The following is a 23,655-nucleotide window of genomic DNA, read 5'->3' on the forward strand; positions in this document are numbered from 1 at the left end:
TATACGTGTATGCTCGTGTGAACAGACGGCTCGACCGGCTTCCACGTCCACTGTGTCTGTCACTTTCTGTGGTTTTCACAGGTTTTTTACATATTTTTTGCTATTAGAGTTACCCAGGATGGCTCAGTTTTCCTGTTATGTCTCCATTATTCCCCTGAAGCAACTTTTTACCATTCTAATTAAAAACTCACTCCGTTTAAAAGCTCTTTTCAGTAATATTAACTCCACAAATGAACATCCCCTAAATTTGCCAATGGATTCAAAATCAAGCTGGCAAATATATGGATGTATAATTACACGGAGCAATATATTACATGCTAATTGTCACTGTGGCCTTTGACACTCACTACGACACATTAGTAGACGAGTGATGGAAGCTATCGTCCCTTTAATCATGAATTCTTTTTATCAGTTTATTATTTATACCCCAAATGCCACCCGAACAGATTTTAGACAGCTCATTAAAAAAAAAAAGCTTAAATGTAATAGGGCCAATAAAATAAAGAAATATTAATCTTGTGATGATGAAGAGGTTACAATAGTATTGCAAAACAAATAAGAATGAGCACTATGATTTTGCATAAAAAATGAATATTTAGCTTCTTGACAACTAATAGAAAAAGGGCTGATTACATAAATGTCATAGTTTAATACAAGAAACATCTGAAGACTAGAAAGTGTCGAAGTTGAAAGGATACTCTTTGATGGTCTGAAAGTAGGAGAACGGATTTTGGGGGATTTTTTTTCTCCATTTCTCCCAAGACCAGGACCGAAGAGTATCAACTAGAAAGAGGGCATTCTCTTCCTCAACTGGGGGCATATTGTGCAGCCAACGGCTATGGATTCTTCCCTGCAAATTTTAAACAGAAAAGTATATGTTGTTGATGCGAGAATTCACAAAGGGAGAAAAAAGCCTGAGAAGAACTAGAGGGCCCCTATTTGGAAGAGCAATGCGACTTAAGTGCCCCAAAGAGATTCAAGAGCTCTGAGGATGTGGATAGGATTTTTTCATTCATCGATTCATCCATTCAGAGGATTTCCAGTTTTCGCTTTGATCTTAGGATATAAAACGAATGTAAAAATAAATACTTTTAAAAAAAAAATTCGGGAAATGCAAGAGTTTGAGGAGTGGAATCTATGCCCCAGGAGACAAAGTATGTAGCAACACACACACACAGCCATTTTACTCTCAAAGGCAGCAGATTAAGTGCTTTACATTTTGTCATGAGTCTTCTGCTATGGGTAAAATAATCACATCACTGTTTGGAGAACATGCCGGCATTGAGAGGTTAACATCTAAAACAATTAGGAAATGTTATTTGGAGTGGAGAAAGCAACATAATCGAGCGGCACTCTTGAAACTTGGTAGTTCACATTTCCTCATAAAATAAAGTCTACTGATATAAATGTGCTCCGCCCTCATTTAAAAACGTCCCTGTTTTTCTCTCGCATAGAATACTCAAGATACAGGCTGAGACTTTAAACTGTAAAACATACCAACAAAGAGAGGCTTGCGATGCAATATTAGTTTTAAAACCTAAATATTCTTAAGGGCACAGATACACATAATAAATGATTTGGGAAACCCTGCTCTAACATTATCTTGATCAATTCTTGGTCAATTTCAATACCACATTTTTCCGTCATAAGGACTCAGAGTGTTTTACTCTCGTTACAGGTTGTGAGACTAAGAACAAGGAAAAGTGTTTTCCTTTTGGAAATCTCTTTACCGCTCCCCACTTTATTTTGATATAGCACGTGGTTTCGGGCTAGCAGAAGCCCCTCTAATTAGAACATTCATTACACTAGTCTAGGCAGCTAACACTGCCAGAAGGCTGCCTCTGACCAAGGCAAAGCATGAGGATTGCTTTGGGGATTTCCTTCTCTGGCATTTGCCTCTGATCTTCATCCTCCTTGTCTCATATTCAGGGTAGAACACTCTACAAGCCACTCTCCAGGTCTCAGGTGTCATGTGTCACCTCCTACAGCAATTTCTGGTTCTGTCTTCTTCTGGACCAATGGTAAGGAACAAATTTGAAATCTGGTATCAAAGTGAACTCCAGAGAGAAATCATTCCCTATGCCCTCCCCTGGTCTTCGCCAGCTAGGATTCCCTCATAGGCCATGCCGACGACACGTTCTATGGACTCGCTCTCTAGAAATCTCAGCTCAGCATATTCTCGTTGCCGTTAGATGCTGTGTGCCCCTTGCCAGATGGTGGATGTCTCGAGGAAAGAACGTGTCTTAATCATCCTTGTGAGTTTCCTGTCTCTTTCAGTTACTGGTTGGTACCCAGCAGGTACCAGTTAAAGCTTGCTTGGTTGAGTTTTCATGGATTTGCTTACATAAAACTCTTTTCAAATGGCACTTTAGCTAACAATTTGTGGAGACCTGCTCTACAAGAGACTCCCCACCGGGCACTGGATAAACAAAGATAAATGAGACAGAGCCCTAGGTCCCGAGAAATTACAATTTGATGGTGCACAAGTGAGGACCAAAATTCTAAGGCAGCAATGAGGACGGAAGGCTTCACAGAGGAAGTGACACTTGAGCTGAGGCATAATGAATGAGTAGAATTTTGTCAGACAACAAATGAGAAATGTGTTCTGTTAGATATAGATTTCAATTAACATTGCAATGTCTTTCTGACTCCAGAAGAACCTCTGTTCCTTTGTAAACTGCTTTGAGAACCTCAAAGATGAAATACAGGGGGGAAATACTCAAAAATGGTGATGGAAAAGAAAAGTAAGATGCAGATACTAGGATAATTTGCCTTATTGTTTCATCTTTCGTTCGCAGTGCAATTATAAGTGTCAAAAATATAACAAGACCTAATATAATGAGTAAATACAGTGTATTAATAGTACTTAAAATAGTCACTGTGTAGGTAGTGATATATCTTGCTATCTTTTAGCATACTCCAGTCAAAACTCACGAGTCGTCTGTTGGCAAAATAATGAGCACATGCACATGAAAAACTGTTCATATAAATCTTTAGAAAATGATTCAAATCTCACAAAGTCATTTAATAATGCCTCTTAGATTACTGGTTAAAATATAATATGGAGTTTTAAACTACAAATTTGGGGAAATGATCAAATTTTTGAAGACTTTTAAAAATATATGACAACTGAATGATCTACTATATAACCTTTTTTTTTTTTTTGGAGGTAGAGAGTGAGGTTTAGAAAACAAACCCACTTTAATCTGGTAATTCATTTGATCTAGTCCCTTGTGTATACCAGTATGTTTGCTAAAATGACTGAAATAAAGAGATAGTCCATATTTCAATCCTGTAACTTAAAAACTTTGAGAGAAACAGATTACTCGACTTTTATCAGTCTATGGAATCCATGTTTTAAAGAAAAGTGAATTATCTCATATTTGATACACAGGGCAGAATTTCAATAGGCAAAAGAGCATGTCCATATTCAAGGTGAAGGTGGAAGAAACAGGCCCTTCCAGCCAATCACAAGCTCTGCATGGATAAAATGCATAGAAAACAACTATAAATACACAAGAGAGGAAACAGAAACACAGGCAGGAATGATGGTTATTTCCGGTTAAAAGATACTAAAAATTCCAGCTGCTAGGCAAGCGTCTTCATATTATGAATTATATGCTCCCAAGTCCAACACAATATTAATGCATTTTTGCAAGCTGCAGACATGCAAGCTGCCTGGATTGTTAGCAGCACATAAAAACAAAACAAAACAAACAAAACAAAACTTGTTATTACCCGATTACAAATAGTTGGACATTACACTGACCAAGATGACTGGAACAAACATCTTTTGTTAATACAAGTTTAACAGGATTTAAAATTTCCGTAGGGAATGTGCATTATTATTATTTGGCATCAGCACACTGGATCTTTTTAAAAATGCATGGAACTCCACATTGGTGGCACACTTAGGCAAATGACAAATCATGTGGGAAAAATTCATTAAAATTCCTCACAGCTCTTTCCTCTGTCCACGAGAACTTCTCTTTGCACCTGAGCATTTGTCTCTCTGGCTGTAGTTCATTTCCTGCCTGGGTATCTCTTTCTGGTCTCACCTGCATCACAGGCTTGACGAAAACCTGTCTTCCATCTCACACAAAAAATGTTGCTACCGGCAACCTTTTTTTCTGGCTCCGGGATGTTTTGAGGCATTGGCTGATGCCGAAAGGTACCTACTGATGGTATGGAATTTCAAAGTGGGCATGAGGTGACTTCTCTGCTCCACTCTATAAGGCGATATGTAGAATTTCTACACTGGGAACCGCACTTCAGCAAATGAGAGGTGCTGGGCAGGATCAAGTATGAAGTGTGATTCTGGCAATGGCGCTGTCAGCATGGGTGGTTTTATAAGCAATGCTTTTGAAGCCTTGACAGAAAGACTGCTTGTGCCCAACGCCAATCACTCAGCTTTTGTCAATTCAATTGCACATCCTTTCCAAGATGGCATCCATCTCCAGTGACACCCCAAACACAGAGTGCACTGGCATCATGTTTCAGGGGTGAGTGTGCACTGGCAACTTAGCCTAGAGCGGCCAACAACCAGCTGTTGGCTCTTTGCTAAGGTGTATGACCGACCACCCATGAAGCAAGAGAAGGAAGACATCATCAGGTTTGGGGAAAGGATTTAAATAAAAATGATGGCTGGGTTTCTTGATTTAAGCCCTGCTATCTGATCATTCTTATTTAAGGAAAATGAAGGATTAATACTCTCTTCTCTTTGAACCAGGCCATAATAATCATAAGGAAGGCAGAGTCTCTGTGCACGAAAATTATAACTATGCAGAGTCTATAAGACTTGTTTTACGGTAAGATGAGGCAGGAGATAGGTTTGCTCAACAAAGGATGCTGTGCTAATTGGTACTTTGCAATATTTTGAATTTTATTTGTGTGCTAACTTCCTGCCTGCAGATAGGAGATCATGGCCCCAATTTAATAAGAATCACCACTTAGGTAATCCAAGTGTCAGCCTTTCTCTGTGGGAACAGAAATTACGAGTGCCGAAAAAGGGAGACCGTTTTCCTCCTCCTCCCATGTGGCATTCTAAGAAGCTATCACCTCTACGGTGGGCTGAACAATTATTTTTATATAATCTTTCAAGCATGCTACATTGAGGAAGGAGATTAAAAATCTATTTTCAGTTGTTTTTTAAAGATTTCTTCAAAAATCTATTCTGAGTGTGAGCTCTCCAGTTCATAAATCTGTATACAGTTGGTGACCATGCTGTCAAATTCTCCAGAGTAAATGTCACATTCTCCCCGAAAAGGGGGTAAGGCGCTTTGAGTGGTGCATTGATGCTTTCTCGGCCTTAGGTGTTGTTTATTGCACTGTGCTGATAACTTACTAAATGGTACCCCTGAGACCAAAATACTGAATGTGTCCTTCTAAAGTACCTAGCTTGCTCCTAGGGAGTAGTTATGAATGGGAGAAATGGACAAAGTATTATATATTATTGTTTATAATGAGTTTTTGTAATAAAGTAAGCTTTAAGGGAGGTAAATAGTTCTGGTTCTATCTCATTTGATGTCTCGCCCTTAGTAAAAATAAGACAACTAAGGGTATTGTGGAAATAAAAGAATCTATTTAATACTCAGTTGACACTATTTCAAACACCAAACCTTTTGACTAATATCTAGCCTTTTGAAAGTCACCCAGGTTCTCATTGAAAATGGAGCTAGAATGGCAATTGGCCAACAGAGCAACATCTTCTAAGGAGCCTCTGATTAAAAGACTTGACAAGATTAAATCTCCAAACCTCACTGCTCAAAGATACAGCGTCCTCATTCACTCTCTGTAGCGTGATTTAATTTCCAATTTTTCTTAAAAAATTATACTTCCATCTATGCGCTTTCATAGAATTTATGTACAACTAAATATTATACCCATGTGTTTATTTCCCATACAAAACCTAGTAAAAACATGGATATGCAAATGTGACTGTTCCATGAAAAACAAGAAAATTCTCATTATTGGTTGAACAAGACAATTCCAGTCTACTCCACGTATTATATGCAGTATCATACTCCACGTATCATACTGCTCCACTCTGGAGGCTGTCTTTCAGGTGCTGGTAAAAGTACTATGCAATCTATTTTCAGGAAAAGGCATAATGGCGCTCTAAGCATCCTCATAAAGTAAGGACCGCATTTCATAGTCTTCTACCTGCCAGAATTCCTCCAAAGCAGCAAACGTTGTAACATTTGGTCACAGAATAGAAGATGATAACCTTTCTCTTGCAAGACACCTAGGTGCACCCTACAGGACAGAATGGGGCCATATCATAACTTATTGTAAATTACTACTCTCTGTACATCTAACCCTCCAAGGCCACATTTTCCTTCTTTCTGGAGAGTAGTAAGAGTATGTCCCAACTTTGCAATATGTCCACCCTTACCTTGCAAAAGATTCCTGACACTAAGTGTCAAGAAAATAGGGAAGGCTTATTTCTTTGTTTGGAAAAACTAAAGACATCTAAGATGCCACAGTGTAGAGGACATTTGGCTGTGTACTGTTCAGATCACTTACTGTCCTCTGTCGTCATGAATACAATCCAAGCACTATGCGCACTGCCAAACCCATTGGAGGCAACCAGCCGAAACGCGTACTCTGTGTGCGGTTGGAGATCTCTCACTTCATAGCTTAATGATGCAGAAGGACTGGAAAATAACCTATAAGAAAGAAATGTTGATGATGAAGCTTTAGACATTCAAAGAATTTTTTTTTTTTTAAAAAAAGAGGAAAATCCAACTGCAATGCATTTTGAGAGAATGTCAACATACGTTTAAGTACTGTAATTTTCTGTTGTTACATGATATCTCTGTAAGAGTAAGTAGCCATTTGGCTGAGGGTTTGTAATACTGCATTTACATGAGCTGTAAATTCTAGCAGCACTGAATAAATTCTAGTCTAGTATCGAGAGTGATTGTCATGTGGAATTTGTGGAGTAAGTATTATAATTTTGTAGCCACAGTTCAGATGGCGTTTTGGGGGTTTCAGGTGTATGCATCATGCCCTATGTAATACATGGACTCATGAAAAGTTAAAGGTGAAAATGTTATTTTAAATGCTATATAAGTGAAAAACAGATTATTTTTGCAAAGCAAATAATGGTCTCCGAGGCTGCTGCTCGTATTTTGTTTGAACTTTGGAAAGGCAGTCTTTATTTGCTGCAAATGAGAACTGGCCTATTGTTCGAAACCTGAAATTTATATAATGATATTAACCAATGTTATCCCAAGAAATTTAATGAAAAATATACTTTAAAAAAGATAACGTAAGTCACATCTATATTGCGAAACCCGGGCGACAGGAGGATGGACAAAGCAAAGGGCTCACTCGAGAAGTCCGTGCGGGGGGTGGGCAGGCCTCATCTGGAGCTGGTATCTGGGAGAGGCCGGGGCATTGTCACGGGCTGGTGTAGACCAGACAACCTGAAGACTGGTTGGAGTGGCAGATGAAAGCCTCGGAGGCAGCACGCCATCTGGAGCTGTCGGAAAACACAGATGAATTAGAGCAGAGAAAACTGTGGAGAGCATATGCTGGATGGAATCGAAATGCTCCATATACTGGAAAACCTTTTCCTCGGGATCAACAACAGCGTTAAACATGGTCCATTTAATTTAACATTTTCATTCCTGAACTGCTGTCCTTCTTACTGTTCATGTCGATACAATTGCATTAGTATCTCAGTCTTAAAAGCCAGGCCCCCAAACAGAAGGTGGATGAAGGTGCAGCTCATTCACACCTGTACTTCTGTCTACCTAACTGAAAACACAAAGGGGATCCATTGAAGCAAATGTTAAAGTACCTTTTTAATTTCACTTTTGCTCGATAATCAATCGGCTGATCGAACAGTGGCGTCCAGATCTTGTATTTTCCCCTACATCGCCTGTCGCCACCTAACCACACACGGCTAACACACACAAAGGGCTTTTTTTCTTTTTTCTGGAGAAAGGTTTATTAAAATTGTATTTTTCTACAATGATAAATAGATGTGACTGGCTGAAATTAGCAAATTTTAGCCTGAATTTTCACTGACAAAAATAGGAAGACTAAACTTTACTCATGAGTTTTACCAAATCACTTGCGTCTGTCAGAGTGACTCCGCTCTTGTTCAAATACATTGCAAGTTGGGGCATGTGTGTTGTTTTTTTTCTAGTCTAGTTGAGTCTCTGGTAAATCTTTCCTCTATTCAGCACACCTGCTTGATGTCATCTATCAGAGAAATCTCTTTGAATAGTTCTAGAAGGCCTAATAGGAATGAATTAAACTAAAGCCTATTCTGCTAAAAAAAAAAAAAAAAATGACAAGATGACTCTGGTCTGTAAATTAATTTTTCCAAGAGGTACAACTTGAATGTACCTATCATATCAGTTTGTTCCAATGATAGAAACTCAAAAGCAAATTAAGCAAAGCCCTGTGGCATTACAAAAATCACCTATTGACCTCAAGTTTATGTTTTTTATCTTTAAAATAAGGATGACATTTTCCCTTTGCAGGACTGCTGTGAAGACCAGAGACAATGTAAATAAAGCACTTTATTTTGGGTCCTGGCAACTGTTGTTAGTTATTATTACTATTATTATTTTAACGGATTAATCTGAACTCAGCATAACTTAAGTGCTACTATAACGTAATTCTAAAAGAGTATTCTGATTATTGCAATATGAGCTCCTAATGACCAAGGATTACTAGAGGCCATTGGTGAAGAAAAAATCAAAATAATAAAAACATATATGAGGGTTCATTTTTCAACCTTCTTTTGTACGTAACCTTATGTAGTGTGTGTTTCACATACTCTCCAATTCAGGAGGATCTCCCTGTAAACGAAGAGCTAATGAATGACCACTGATGAGAATGGAAGAATTAGATTACATGTTTCATCAATCTAAGGATTTTGAGTTCATCGATAATTCACTAATTTATTCGCTAAACATGTATTGAGCATCTACTCTGTGCAAAGCAGTGTTCTTTGTGCACAGGGCTAACGGCCCTGAGCAGAGTAGACATGGCCCCTGACCCTATGGCCATGGAGGAGGCGAGCGATGAACAGACAGAGACGTAAGATCGTAGCAGATGGTGACATGTGCTCAGGAGAAAAATAAAGCAGGGCAATGGAAGAAAAAGCGAACAGGAGTGCACGATTTTAGTTATTACCCAACAGTTAAGATTAGACAGGAAAGCTGCAGGAAGAACCTGCCACCGGGTGACAAGGGAGCAGAGACTTCAATGGCATAAGGAAGGGGGTCGTGAGAATGTCTGGAGGAAGAGCGCTCCAGCTGGAGAGAGAGTGGGGCGGAGGGGAAGCGCTGGTTGTGTTTCGGGAACTGAGAATGGCCAACGCAGCTGAAACAGCCTAAAGACTGGGAGAGGAAGAGAGGTCGGAGAGAGAGAGAGGCAGGGTCCAGATCCCTCTGGGTCCTTCGAAGTCTAGGCTTTAAAGTCACAGGAGGGACTCTGGATGCCATTCTAAATGGGGTCGGGGGCCACTGCAGGATGCGAATAAAGGAAACAGTATCCTTGCCAACTGATGGAGTCTCCTCGGTGCTAATGGAGCGGGGACGAGAGGAGAAACAGGGAAACCTCCACTGCGGTGATCCAGGCAAAGGGTGGCAGTCACTCAGGGTCCAGTGATAGCAGTGGAGATGGCGATAAGCTTTGCTGTTGCGAGTGGAGTGTATTGGTAAGAGAAAATAAGGGAGTTAAAGTCGATGCCAAGGCTTTTGGCCTAAACACCCAGGTGAATGGTGGTGTCGTTCCAGAGATGAGGAACACTGAGGGGAGATTTTTGGGTACGTGTGAGGTGTCCATGCTCCAGTTGAGAGGTGTATCATGCATCTTTGGTGGAGACATCAGGAAGATGGCACTCTGGGCAGGGTTGTGTACCAATGTATACATGCTATTCAGTGGCTTAGACCTGAGGAACCAAACCAGGGGTGAGCGTAGACAGGGTGAGTGCTGAAGAGGTCTGAGAACTGAGCCTCAAAGTCCACCAAGGGAAGCAGAAAATGGGGAAGTATTTAGAAAAGTTGTGGTGTCAAAGGAAGTTTTCCTAAAAACTGGGAGATGTTACAGCATATTCATGCTTATTGGAATTCTGAAAACTGATAAACCGACACCTCATTTAAAGTAGAGTCAGGAGGCTAGACGAGCGCCCTCTCAAAAGTCATTCAACGCACTATGGATCCCAACAGGAAGAGAAGTACCTTGCATCTCCAACAAGAAGTAATACTACTTTACTGCCTCGGCAAGAGGAAGAAAAGATTCCACCTTGCCCAGTAACAGCCTGGCCAACGGGAAACTCATCACTCAACCAATGAAAAGTCATTGGTTTGAACTTTCAGTTTCCACCAATGGACTGTTTACAACAGACCCTCCCAAGTCCATAAACGAGCATTCTCCTCTTTCGTTTCTCTGGACCTGGTATATGTCCCAAATTGCAATTTTTCGTTGTTCCCAAATAAACCCAATCCGCTGGAGAAATATCTGGCTATTTGTTAAAGGTCGACAGAATGACCCGGAAGAGATTGGGGGAGATGATGATGCAGGAGAAGAAAGAATAATTGCCAGCACACGTTTCTTTTGTGGGAGACAGAGGCAAGACAGCGCACATGTGAAGGGAATTGAGGCAGTGCACACTGGCTGTTGAACAAAGCAGGGACACTCCACCCATTGCACAGAAGTGGACGCCTAGAGCAAGGCTGCAGATGCCGACAGGTAGATCTGCTGACGGGCAAAAGGCAAAAAGATCTCTCCTGATGGCATCCATTGTCTCGGTGAGTAAAATAAAAGCAAAGGTATCAGTTTAGTGCCAAAGCGTCAAGAGTAAACCGAATGCTTGAAGAGAGATGAAACGGTACAAAATAGTTCTTTCAGTCAGCAGAAATGTGACATGACCAGGAAAGGCAGTAAGACTGCTGCCCAGGGCCGGCTATCCAAAAACTTAACTCTAAATATTTGGTCTGCAGGACGTTCATTGCTAAAGACTCTTCAAGCGACACTCTGTGAACACCGACGGTCTTAACAATGACGGTTTCTCATTTGATATCGTCTTTAACTGATTTATAACAAAGGCACTTATAAAAAGGGCACTGGCAAAGAGTCAAGTGTAAGTTGCATATAATATATAACATAAAACCATGTCCCTCATTTGATTATTTTTTGTCTAATATATATATTTTTATGCCAAGGAATATGTTATTGACAATTCAAATTCTGAATAAAAATCAGCTGTAAGAAATCAACTAATAGAAAAATTAGTTTGAAATACATATACAAAAAAATAATCTCTTCAAGTGTTAAAGACTGCATAACCAAGCTATTAAGGAAAACCACAGACGCACCCCAGAGTAGATCCCACAATAATAAAGTGTCTTGAATTCTCTTCTGACTGATAATAAAACAAATGTGCTCCATTAAATTGGTCACATTCTGATTATATAAAATTGCAAAATATTTCCAACCAGAGCGATCATCTTAAATCATTTACACGGAACTATCCGTTCCTTGTGCTTTCAGTAACACTGGGTCTGGAAACCACCTCTCCCCTCCAGTTAACCCCTCTTATCCTCAACCTATTCCTCAGAGGCTCCTTAGCACCAAAGCAATAGCTGGGAGCCAGCCATAATTCCAGCCCTGGTTTCTTAACAGAAGAGCCGTGTATCTATCAGCTTGATATATTGTCTCCAAGATGCTATGTTGCTCAAAAAGCTTCTCTCAAGTTTAATATGACCCTCGCGGGGCAAGCACTCCACAGTCAACCTCCTGAATCAACACATCTTGTCCAGCAAATACTAATTCTACATGGCAGCTGGATAAAACAGCTACCCCAACCTATAAATTCAAAAGAAGGGAGTTTTTAATAATATTTCCAACTTAACCTTTTTTGGAAGGCAAAATGAATACAAAACATTAAGTAATAAATCACAGGTTGGACTAGTCTAGCTCGTATAATTTCCTGAAAGTATGGTTTTAGTAAACTTTTAAATGATGTATACTTATGGACTCTTCCATATAAAATGAACAAACAGAAAACAGAGAGAATGCCCCAAAACTTTGCCCCATATAGATACAGAGAACCCAGAGGGGACCTCTAAAAAGCAAAACCAGAATTAATTCATGTGGCTGGTGATGACTGAGGCTCTAGAGGCCAGAACATGAAAGTTTTGGGGAGAAAATGAATTCATTGTGCTTCTCACATGTACCAGTTTCTCAGACGAGCCCACCGACTTGTTACTCCTGCAACGTACTTTTTGTGTACGTGTGTGCATTTCAAAATGCTGAAATAAAATATTGCATTAAAATACCAAAGAAATTCATAATATTTTGTATCGAATTCAAAATCTGTAATGAAAGATGTCTAATGCCACTTTGCACAATGTTCTCTTTGGGGGTGGGAAAAGGGATGGATAGGTAGAAAAGGGACTGGACCACATCTATTTGATATTTAAGAGATAAGACACGACTCAAATAATTACCACACAGAATGTGTGCACAGCACAAAAATGGCATAAATGCTACAGGGGTTTCAGAAGTTAGGATCTCACATCCAAATATGCAGTGGACCGTGCCTTTCAGTGGACGAAGCCCACTGCCATGGGGACGCTGTTAGCTTGTTCATGTGAGGTGATCATGTCGACAGCTTAATTCCGTGTCTAGGACACCCAACAACTCTGCCCATGCTTATCCCCAGCAGATGTGATGCTTCCTGCCGGCTTCCCTTGGAAGCTGAGGCCAGCCCAGCCCAAACCACTCTCACTTCAGAGACTAGAATGCTGGCATCCTCATTCAGGTCCCCTTTTCCCCATAATATGACAGAAGCCCATGGCCTGTGATCTATATGCATCTGACTGCATCGCTGAATAGCCTGGCAGATATTCAAAACCCTTGGATTACAAATTTTCCTCTCATTTTCTAAAATAGCTACATAAGAACAAGGGTTTTAAATTCTAGTTTCCAGAATGGAAAATGAAAGTTCAGACACATATATTGAGTCATTGAGTCATAAACAAATTGAAAACAGAAGGCAAGACTCAATTTCCAGTCACTAAACCATATGCCATTAAAAAAGATATTAATTATGAGGAATATGCAGATGTGCTAACAAATGGACAGTCAACCTTGAACACAAATAGAGCAGCATTAAATGGTGACAAGTAGGTTGAAATAGATTTAATGTTTGCAAAAGTCTCTCATTATAACTAACTTTCAGAACTCATACTATGTACCAGGTTCGCTAATATAATTATTTCTAATTCTCAGAAATACACTACAAAACTGCAGTGTTAACTCTTCGTAGTATAAAGAATCTGAGGCTCAGAAAGGTTACATATTTTATTCCAAATCACAAAACTAGTTGCTGGCAAAGAGGCTATAAACTAGGATTGTTTAAATCCAAAGACAGTGCCCTTAATTCTACACTACAAAACAGCAAGTTATAGGAGGTGATTTATACTAGAAAATATTAAATGTTAAATCAATATAAAAGCAGATCACTTATAACATTAAATGAATTAGTAAAGGTTAGATTTACTTTCTGTCCAAGTCCTATTTCTAAACAGTACTTTCCCAGTCTTATTTCTTTGTCACAGCTGGGTCCCTGTCTCCTTATTGTCCCCAAAGTCCCTCATGTAGAACTACTGGTGTGAGTTTGCTAGTTCTCAGTAATTAATTAGTCAAAGCCCATAGAAATTCAATGATATGCAAAAGAAACAGGTCTCCATGTTAGTAAGAGACAGATATTCTTAAAAATTACATTTTGTCATGGAATTGGTCTTTGGCAATAGAATGTTAAAAGTAAAACAATAGTATTTTCAACTTGGAGTGGAGATCACTTCAAAACCACCAACTTTAACCTCCCATCCAAATAAAGAATCCTCGCCTAAAACATTCCAGCTGGGTGACGTCAGGTCTCTCTGCTCATTATCAGTGACAGGAAAATGGCTCCTTTCTAAGCGGCCCTGTTATGTTATTGGACGGTTCTTCTTGTTGGTGAGCTTTTCTGACGTGGGTCTCAGACCAGATCCCTTTGGCTGGATGTAATCTTTTGTCCACACGGGACCTCCTGAGTTGACACGGTACTCTAAATAACCAGCGGGACGATCCTGGGCACTGGGTGCATATAGCTGGTCACACGCACACTGCACTTCCACGGCCTTGTCCTTGTCGTCCTAATCCCCGAGAATAAGCCCCTGCGGCTGACCGTCATGGGAGAGAACGTCGGGCTTTTTTGAGCAACTGCCCTCTTTCCACTGAAGCTCCCCGTTTCAGGTTAAACACCTCCATTCCCTCCAACTTCTTTCTACATGATATGATTCCTCAGCCATATCTAGCCTTGTGGCCTGACTCGGATGCGTTCCAGTTTGACAATGTCTCTTTTAAAAACAAGAAGCCTCACGTCTCAACGAAGCGCTCCTTGTGCATCCTGGCCAGAGTGAGATGCAGGGAGACTTTGCTTTCTGCAGCCGACGTGGCTGGGAGCTCACTCGGCATCTTAAGTTTGGTCTGCTTCATACTGGAGTTCATCAGTGTCATTCAGATGGGCTATGCCGTTGATTCAAAATGGTCATCTGAATAGCTAAAAAAAGCCAGGTCAATCATTTTCCAATGAATACACAGAATCTGAGAGTAATATTATTAAAGAAGCAAAGTATTTAAGGGGGTAATGTAGTGCCTAACACAGTGCTTCATATACAGAGATTTCTGAAAAAAATGGATAGATAGATGAATAAATGGAAGGTTAGAGAGATGAGTTGGTAGTAGGTAGGATCTGCAGGAAAACACCTTTCCCTCGTAACCCTAATAATTGTTAGGATCCAGACCACATTTTTCACTTACAAATAAAGACCCAATTATCTGAAAAATGAATATTTTTTTTCAACATAAAAGACATTAATTGCTTGGAGTGTACTAACACGGCAATATCAAATTAGATTTGAAATATCACTTTACAATTCATTCATTTTTATCGTTTATTTTCCTCAATGTCTCCATTTCACAGATGTGAAAACCAAGGTTAGAAAAAGTTAAACAGCATGTCTGATGTACGTGACTAATAAGTGACAACCTATGGTTTCATACCCGTCTACTGTTTCCAAGGCTAAAATCCATCTCTCAACACCAAGCTGAATCTTAAACTTAAGTCTAGCCATTGCTTCTCCCATAATACACCAAAGTAATTGTAATTTAAACTCTTTAAGAGCAGAGACCTTATTTTTTATTTCTTTATGCAACCTTTAGAGCACTTAACGGATTTTGAAAATACTAACCAAATGATAAAACTCAGTGCCTACAGAACTAAAGAGAGCCCCCCTTTTAAGAGTATGTATTTTATAACTATAAAAATAATATTCATTATAGAAAATTTGAAAATTACCAAACAGATGAAGAAAACTATTATCCGTACATACACTACCCAGAGACAGGCAGTGTTATACTATTATAAACTCTCCTGTTTCCTAATATACTGAAGAATATGATTTTTTAAATGGTTACACTGAATAATTTTAATATATTATTTTGTAAACTGTGTGTTTTACAAGATATGATGAAAACTCTATGTCATTACCTCTCTCTACGGCATTTTCAGTAACGTGACTTTTAAAAATAATTGTATGTAATACTTTTATAGACTAAGAACATTCACTTAACAAGGCTGATATTGATGGATATAAAATGATATTGTTCTCGGTATTATAAATAATACTGAGCATTCTGCTAAATGTATCTTTTGGTTTCCTTTTAGAATTGTTGGGTCAATAGAGATAAATATTGTTACCATTTCAGATATAATTTGACAAACTGTTTTCCAGAAAGTTGCATTTACTTATAGTCCCATCAGTAAGGTATGAATGCTCCATTTTCCAATATCTCCATCAAAATGAATATTTTGTATATGTATGGATTTATGTGTACTATATACATATATAATTACATATAATCTGTATATATACTATAAAATCTATTAAGGGACCTAATAATTAAAATGCATCTACTTACATGTCAGGCACTATTCTATGGGAATATAGTAATGAACAAATTCAAACAGTTTCATCAAGAAGCAACAGATAGACAAAAAGAAATAGAAGCATGTCTTTCTCTTTTTTCTTACTTTTTCTGAGGTCTTTTCCTCACAGCTTTACTGAGGTATAATTAACAAATTATATGTATTTAAGGTATACAATGTGATGATTTGATGTATATATTATGAAATCATTACCACAACCAAGTGAATTAACACATTCATCACCATACAGGTACCATTTTGTTTATCTGTTTGTGCTAAGAACACTTAAGATCTATGCTCTGGGCAAATTAGAAGCATTTCTAATATAAGAGGCTTGAGATTAATGAGGTAGGAGATGGGGGCTTTATAGGCCCAAGCTAAAGAGATGATGACGTTTTCTCAAGGTTGTCACCAGTGTGGCATTTTGTCACCAGTGTGGTATAAGTAATTTGTTAATTATACCTCAGTCACCAGTGTGGTATTTTGGACAAAAGTTCTTCCTAGGAAGAAAGCATGTGCATAGAAATACAAATTGGTAGTTACAAAAGAGTCACGGGGATGTGAAGGACACACAGGAAATATAGTCAATAATATTGTAATAACTGTGTATAGTGCCGGGGGTACTAGACTTATTGGGGGATCACTTCGTAAAATATATAAATGTCTAACCGCTATGCTGTACTCCTGAAACTGATGTAAAATACTGAAAGTCAACTCTAATTGAAAAATAAAAATTAAAAAAAAAAAAAGAAATGTAATGTAATGTACAATGTAATGTGCTGACCTTGTTTGGATCCTGATTCAAACATGCCAATGGCAAAAAGGCCTTCTTGACAGTAGGAGACATATGCACACTGATAGGTATTAAATGATATTCAGTAATTATTTTAATTATTTGATACAATATTGTGGTTATATTTTTTAAATGTGGTGGATAAGAACTTGGGCAAAGTGTTGATAATTTTGAAGCTAGCTAATAGGTACACTGGGTTCATTATACTATTCTTGTTACTTTTGTATGTTTAAAATTTTCCATAATAAAAAGTTTTAAAAAATGTACATAAAACATTTTGTAAAAAAAATCTATAATTCCTTTGTTACTGAATTCAGCAATATAATAAAATGTTTTGGAGTACATCATTGAATACAGCCTTAAGACAGTATATTTGTCTTGTTCATGAATATCATTCATTTGCTTCATTTAAAATAATTATCTAAAAAAATTCAGCTTTGTAAAATTAAAAATAGATATGCTTAGCAAGGTTTGGGCTTTCCCTGACTCATTTGGGTCTACATTTCTGAGGGAAACCCAAAATTCACAAACATTTGATGGACTATGCCAATCAAAACTGGTGCAAATATTTGTCAAAAGTATGTGAAACCCAACTGTCAGATCTCACCTAGCTCTAGTAATTGTTCTTCATAAAATGAAAAATTGTGTCCATGTTCACTAAGACTGCTTTAATTGGAACAGAAAAGAAGTGAGGATCTCCCCAGCTCCAGTTTATAATAGGAGTAATATAGAAAGAGGAGGCAGAGGTGGGTCAAGGGCACCAGAATAGAAAGACACCACTGAATACTAATTGCTATTGACCATCTTGAGAAATGAAAGATTCCACTTCACATTAGCATCCATAGGACCAAGGAGACTTACCTCTGCCTCCATTTCTCTTTGTGGTGTAAAATTAAAGAGTTGCTTAAAATTACTCTGCAAGACAGTTTCAGTGAATTTGTTAACCAGGAAACATCACACAGACTGAAGTCATCTTCTGTTAATTTTGAAATACCCCAAAGCTGTGAATGATGCAGCTCATTGTGCTCAGAGAAATATAGGAATGTTGAATTTCATTAGATACATTATTTGCTCAACTAGAATATGGAACTGTCACTTTGTCAGACTAATTAGAAGCCCTGAAGTGGGTGGTCGCAATGCCCAGAAGATTTTTTTTTTTTACATCTCAAACCACCAAGTTTTATTCTCTTTTCACAGATTTCCTAGATTTAGATACTCTGTTTAAGACTTTGCTCTTGACATTTAAATTCCTTAGTATTCTTAAAAGAATTTCTTAGTATTCCTATTATTTTGAATACCATCATATTCATCCAAATTAGTTTCTAGGCAGTGTAGAGTAAATTCTTTATCCTTCAGAATTGATTACGTGAGCCCTTTCTGTGGAGTGCATCTTCAATTGGAAAAATAATTTAAAACATATACAACAAAAATATGAGTAGATTAAGTCTATCCTATTTTTAGTGAAAATATTGTTCATTCGCTTCATTTAAAATAATTCTCTAAAAAATTTCAGCTTTGTAAAATTAAAAATAGATATGCTTAGCAAGGTTAATACATAATTTTAACTGAGTAAATTTATGCTAGGTCAAATTCATTTTCTTTAGAAGAGTGCAGTAAACAGTCTCTTGATAAATGCATCTAACAAGAACAATAGTAAAAGAAAAAGTGGTAAATAAGATAAACTATTGTATTTTAAAGCTGGACTCTTTCTTATGATGTCCCTGAATCTGCTCTTCTGGGATAGAATCAAGAGACAAGAAATTAAGTGATCTTTGAATAGACAACAAAAGTTCAGTCATTTAATGATGGAAGAACCAGGGAGGACCGGTTATAAAAGTCATCTTAACAACGAGATTAGACCTAATATCCAAATTGATTAATTACTCAACTAACAACTAGAAGACATAGCCTTAAAACACTCAGGTTACATATGGGACATCCCTTATCTCAACAGGCCATGAATTTCACATTCTCTGTTGGGGAGAACAAAACGATAGTCATCAGCAGGACCAAAAAATGCTGAATGACTTCTAAAAACTGATTTCAGCTCATGAAATAAAGCAAAATATGGCTGAATAACTGTTCAAGGTCATGTAGCTAATAGGAGGAGAAATTAACCTCCTCCTACTAACTATATGAACCCAATCTGGTTAATTTTTGAATCCACGTTGTCAATTACTAGGACAATTTGCCTACATGCGAGTGTGTTTACATGTGTAGGGGTTATAAACAAAAGACACAGAATATGGCATTTTCATGCATATAATTTTTATCTTGTATACTGTTTTATCCCCTCAAGCAACTTCTAATCTCATATTTTCTTAGGAAGTAAGAATTTGCAAATGTTATATTTTCTAAGAAAGGAAGAACGGACACAAAGGTAAAAATTAAGTTCAGATTATGAAGAATGTTTCACTGGTCAGAAAGTCTGGCTATATGAGAAGAAATTAGGTCTAATCCTTTCTAAAAAAAAAAACCTCTCATGAATATTTAAACCTTACATGTTCAGAGTAGCCTGCATTCATTCACGAGTTCTAGAATAAGACTGGCTTTGGCCACGTCACCGTCAGATGTAGCAACAGAAATTACTGTATGTTTTATTAAAAACCTAGTTTTGTCTCTCTCTCCCTCTCTCTCTCTTTTATCTCAAACTCTAATTTAGTTGTTGTTCCCTTAGGTACAAAGTACACAGTTCATAATTCATTCGATATAAAATGTCAGTTTAGATTCTTGCCTGTCTTTGATAAATGAGAAAAAACGTGTGTATTTCAATTTCCTCGATGCCAGAACTACTGGGAACAACCCCTGTTGTGCTTCTCAAAGACCTCTGTGTTAAATTAAACATCAAGATCCCAAAACTGTAGGGAAGGATATCTCTACGACAGAGAGTACAAACATGTGAGACAGAGAGAGAGACAGCTAATGCTTTTCCTACCAGTCAAGTAATATCTCCCAAAGAGCATCTTTGATCCTCTAATTAGTCCTCACTTATAATTTAATACAGCACAACCACTCTGCTGTTTCCTTACGCAGCTTTAAGAATCGGTTGTTAGAATCATCAAGGAAAATAAAAATTTATATGCATGGGAGTTCATTTAATTTTCAAACAGTGATACTTGATGCATATTTTGTGTTATTACAGATCGTGCTTTACATCCTTTAAACAGTCGAGCACCTATTTCTGTGACAGCTGGTCTCCCCAGCGCACGCCCATCCTTTATCCCTCGCCCAGACCGTTAAGGATGGTTATGAGATTATGAAATCCTGTCTCAGTTGGACAAGCCGAGGCCTAGAAAGGAGATCGCTTTTCTGAGGTCATGCCATCAGGAAATAAGAATGTTGGGGATGGCGGATGGTGGCGAAGTTAAAATTCAGATAATCTGACAGAAACTGTGGTCAACTTGCTTAACGAATGCACTAAATTTAAGAGACATGCTTATTGGATTCACAGAGTCAACCACGTGAACAAGATTCAAGCCTTTTTTGTAGTCATGTCCCCAACCTCAGACTTTGATGAGAAAAGCATTTCTCCTTTCTGATGGCCCAAAGGACACAGTTGGTCAGTCCTGTGACCATTCTGAATCCCCAACATGCCAAACTGGACACAATCCTGCGTTCTCCAATAGTCCACCTGTGATGAAGTGTCCTCATGTGACTGTCATGTTTTTAATCTGTTCATGGAAAAGTAGTTTTAATACAGGAAGAAAAGGATTCATTCATTCATTCATTCCTCTCTCCCTTCATTTTTACAAATACAGGTTTCCTTGCTCTCTTTCTTTTAATGATGTTTTAATATTTTCCCCTAAAATTAACATTATTAAATTGTCTCTTTGCAGGAGTGACAATTAGGTACAATCAGAAGATCACATCTATTCATTTCCTTTGATGTACAAATAACTTCATTTGAAAATAGGCCCAAAGAGAGGACAACTTAGTAATTGGTAGTAACAATGCCACTGTTATACATGAATGTTTTGGAAAAATGCATTTGAACAAATTTTGAAGAGATTGTCCCACACCGACACAAAAGCCTCTTCAACACCAAATCAGATCAGAACACTTAAATTTTCTATTACAAGCCAGTGAAAGAATGCAAATCACAGCTTGTCACTGGAGAGTAAAAGTTCAGAAAAATATTTTCAGAAAAGTAAAATAAGTCTTTTCTCCAAAATAATAAATATAAGGTTATTTTAACATTTTCATCAGATTGGAGTTTATCTTAGGAATTCATAGGCAAATATGAAAGAAGTTTGTCAAAATACTTGGTAGGCAAGTAAGTAGTTATATCCATACTGGAAAAGGATGGTCCACTTGGCTGATTTTTGCTGTCTACACACAGAGCGTGGGCCACTTACTGTTGCTTATGCTTAATGTTTCCTTATAAGGCTGTAAAAATATCTGTTTTAACAGAATATTTCCCCCTCATTAGATTTTTAAACTTTAAGTGCCTGAGTCGTATAACTAATCGAGGACAGCTCTGTAGCTCACTGGCAGCAGGCTGTGGATACCTAAAGCTTCCAGCAAACGATACCCTTGAAACGATATTTGATACAACTATAGAGCCAGGTAACATCTTCAGACTCTCGTTGACGAGTGAGGCCGGGACAACTCTGCTACCTCTGCCAAGAGCTGACGTGAGCGGTCAGTGGAAGATGCTTTAAATAAACAGTAGAGCGCCGTGGCCCAGAACCAGGCTTCTGAAGCACTCTCTACATTTGCGTACATCACTTACTAGCTGCATGACCTTAAAAAAGTAGTCATAAGCCAATCCCTTTTCCTCAGCTTCCTCCTGTGTAACTATAGGGATAATAACAGCACTGTCCTCAGAGTCTGTGAGAATTAAACAAGTAAGTATATGCTGAACAGCACCTGCGCTTGGTAAGTCCTATAGAAATGTGAGTGCTTGCTACAGCCAAGAGAGCTACAGGCGAACCTTGTTCGATTGTGTTTGGCTTTACTGCACTTCGCAAATACTTTATTTACAAACCGGAGGTGAGACCCGCCCGCAGCAGAAACATCATGACTTGCTGTACTGCAATATTCCCGTTTTGTGCCGGTGATCTGGAACCACGCCTGCAACCTCTTCGACGTGGGCCTGAGTTTTTTATCAAATAGGGAGTCATGTGACCTTATTGTTCTCTCAGCATCTGAAGACCATGTCAGCTTACTTCGCAGAGGTGTATTTGTGAAATTCTAGATGGAAAAGCCTTAAGCATGAGGTCCGACAGCAAGCAAACTGTGGAATCCAGGATAAAGACGTAACTGACTTGAGGAGACACATTTCAAAACCTCTCAGAGGAAGTGCGGCCACAAGACGCTCATTAGAGAAAGTCCCCCAGAGGGAGGAGACTCGGGTTTTAGTGACATGGAACTCCTTACAACAGATGTTCCATGAAGGAATTGAAGAGCAGAGGAAATTTAGCTGACAGCATCTTCACGGTAGGGCTGATTAGTGTTTCTCGGCGCAGAAAACAGCACGCCTGTTGCTTTCTGGTGCCACAGGTAGGACTCAACAACTGAAACGGGTGAGGCCTGCCCCACACAGGGAGACGGAGAAGCATGCCTGAGCCCCACGCTGGAAAGGCCACTGGCCCCGAGAACTGAGCATCTACATTCCAAGACAAGCTTTTCCCTCAGTAACTCTGTGTCTCCATTATAAGTGTGGCAGAGTCACAAGATCACATAATAATTCTTCTTTGAAGGTGTTTTAAAGATGACCTAGTTCAGTGGTTTTCAAACTTGGGTGTGCGCCCAGATAAACTGGGGAGCATCTGGTAAAACAGATTGCTGGGCTCCACCCTCAGACTTTCTGATTCGACAGGCTGAGGATGCAGCTCCATAGTCCGCAATTCGAACAGGGCCCCAGATAAGGCCGATGCTTCTCTTCAGGGACCACACTGGGAGAACCACTGATCTAGTTCAGGTCTGCTGTTTTCGAGATGAGAAGCCTGCATCAGCCAGGTAAAGGTGCTTCCATCAGGCCAAATAGCTAATGAATGCGGAGCTGTTGCTGGCACTCAGGGCCCTGACACGTGCGAAAAAGAGAAGTAACTCGAAGCCTGGCAGATGATGCGGCTCCAAGGGCCCCCTCCCAGTGGGTCAGAAATACCATAGTCTTATTTGCTACTATTTCATTTCACATCAGGCTTGCTTCCTGCGGTCTCTGCAGTGAGAGCTCAAACAAAAGCCCGTACATGCGAAGCTGCACGAATTGGTATGATTTTAAGATTTTAAGACGCTTCTCTAAATGCTACTTTTTTCCCTTTCTCTCAAATGTCTTGTGTTTTAAACACTTTTGTTTTCAAGTGGCAGGGAACCCACCCGACACATACAGACTCAAACAATGAAAGGAGTTGGCTCCCGTAATAGAAGAATCTAGGGAAGGAGTTGGTTTTAGGCAGAGCTGGATTGAAGGGCTAAATACTGTCACCAGAATCCACTGCATCTCCTTCTCTCAGATCTACTCTGCTTTCTGCCACGTCGGCTACACTGTCTGACTCTTTGAGAGGCAATGCGACTGGCAGCAGAGTCCAGTGAACCCCAGGTTCAGACCCAGGGCATGCCACATGCGTCTGCTGGCTACACTGGCTGACTGCTTCATATTAGTGCTGAGCGTGGAGAGTCTGGGGGTCCCAGAGAGAACAGTGTACTCTAAGAAAAGGGTGAGGCCCTGTTGGGTGCAAAAATTACACGAGGCCATTATTATTCTCTAGGGGAATGATAGTAAGCGTTGCTAATTTCCTACTATGGGCTTAAAGCCAAGGTAAATGGTGAGAAGGATCTCAAAAGAAAAGAAAGATGGCGGGAGGGAGGGAAGGTGATAAAAAGAAGAATGGATGAAAGAGGAAAAGGAGAGAAG

At 39.0% G+C, this 23,655-nt stretch overlaps 1 protein-coding gene across 1 annotated transcript in view; it reads right to left on the reverse strand.

Moving 5' to 3' along the window:
- USH2A (usherin) overlaps positions 1-23,655 on the reverse strand; it is a 576,091-nt gene that overhangs the window by 181,362 nt on the left and 371,074 nt on the right. Inside the window, 2 exon segments of the mRNA XM_039883360.1 lie at positions 6,526-6,668; positions 7,336-7,486. Coding sequence (XP_039739294.1) covers positions 6,526-6,668; positions 7,336-7,486 — 294 coding nt within the window.

This window comes from Pteropus medius, unplaced genomic scaffold (genome assembly GCF_902729225.1).
Source record: "Pteropus medius unplaced genomic scaffold, Ma_sr-lr_union100, whole genome shotgun sequence".
In the NCBI taxonomy this organism is placed as follows: Eukaryota; Metazoa; Chordata; class Mammalia; order Chiroptera; family Pteropodidae; genus Pteropus; species Pteropus medius.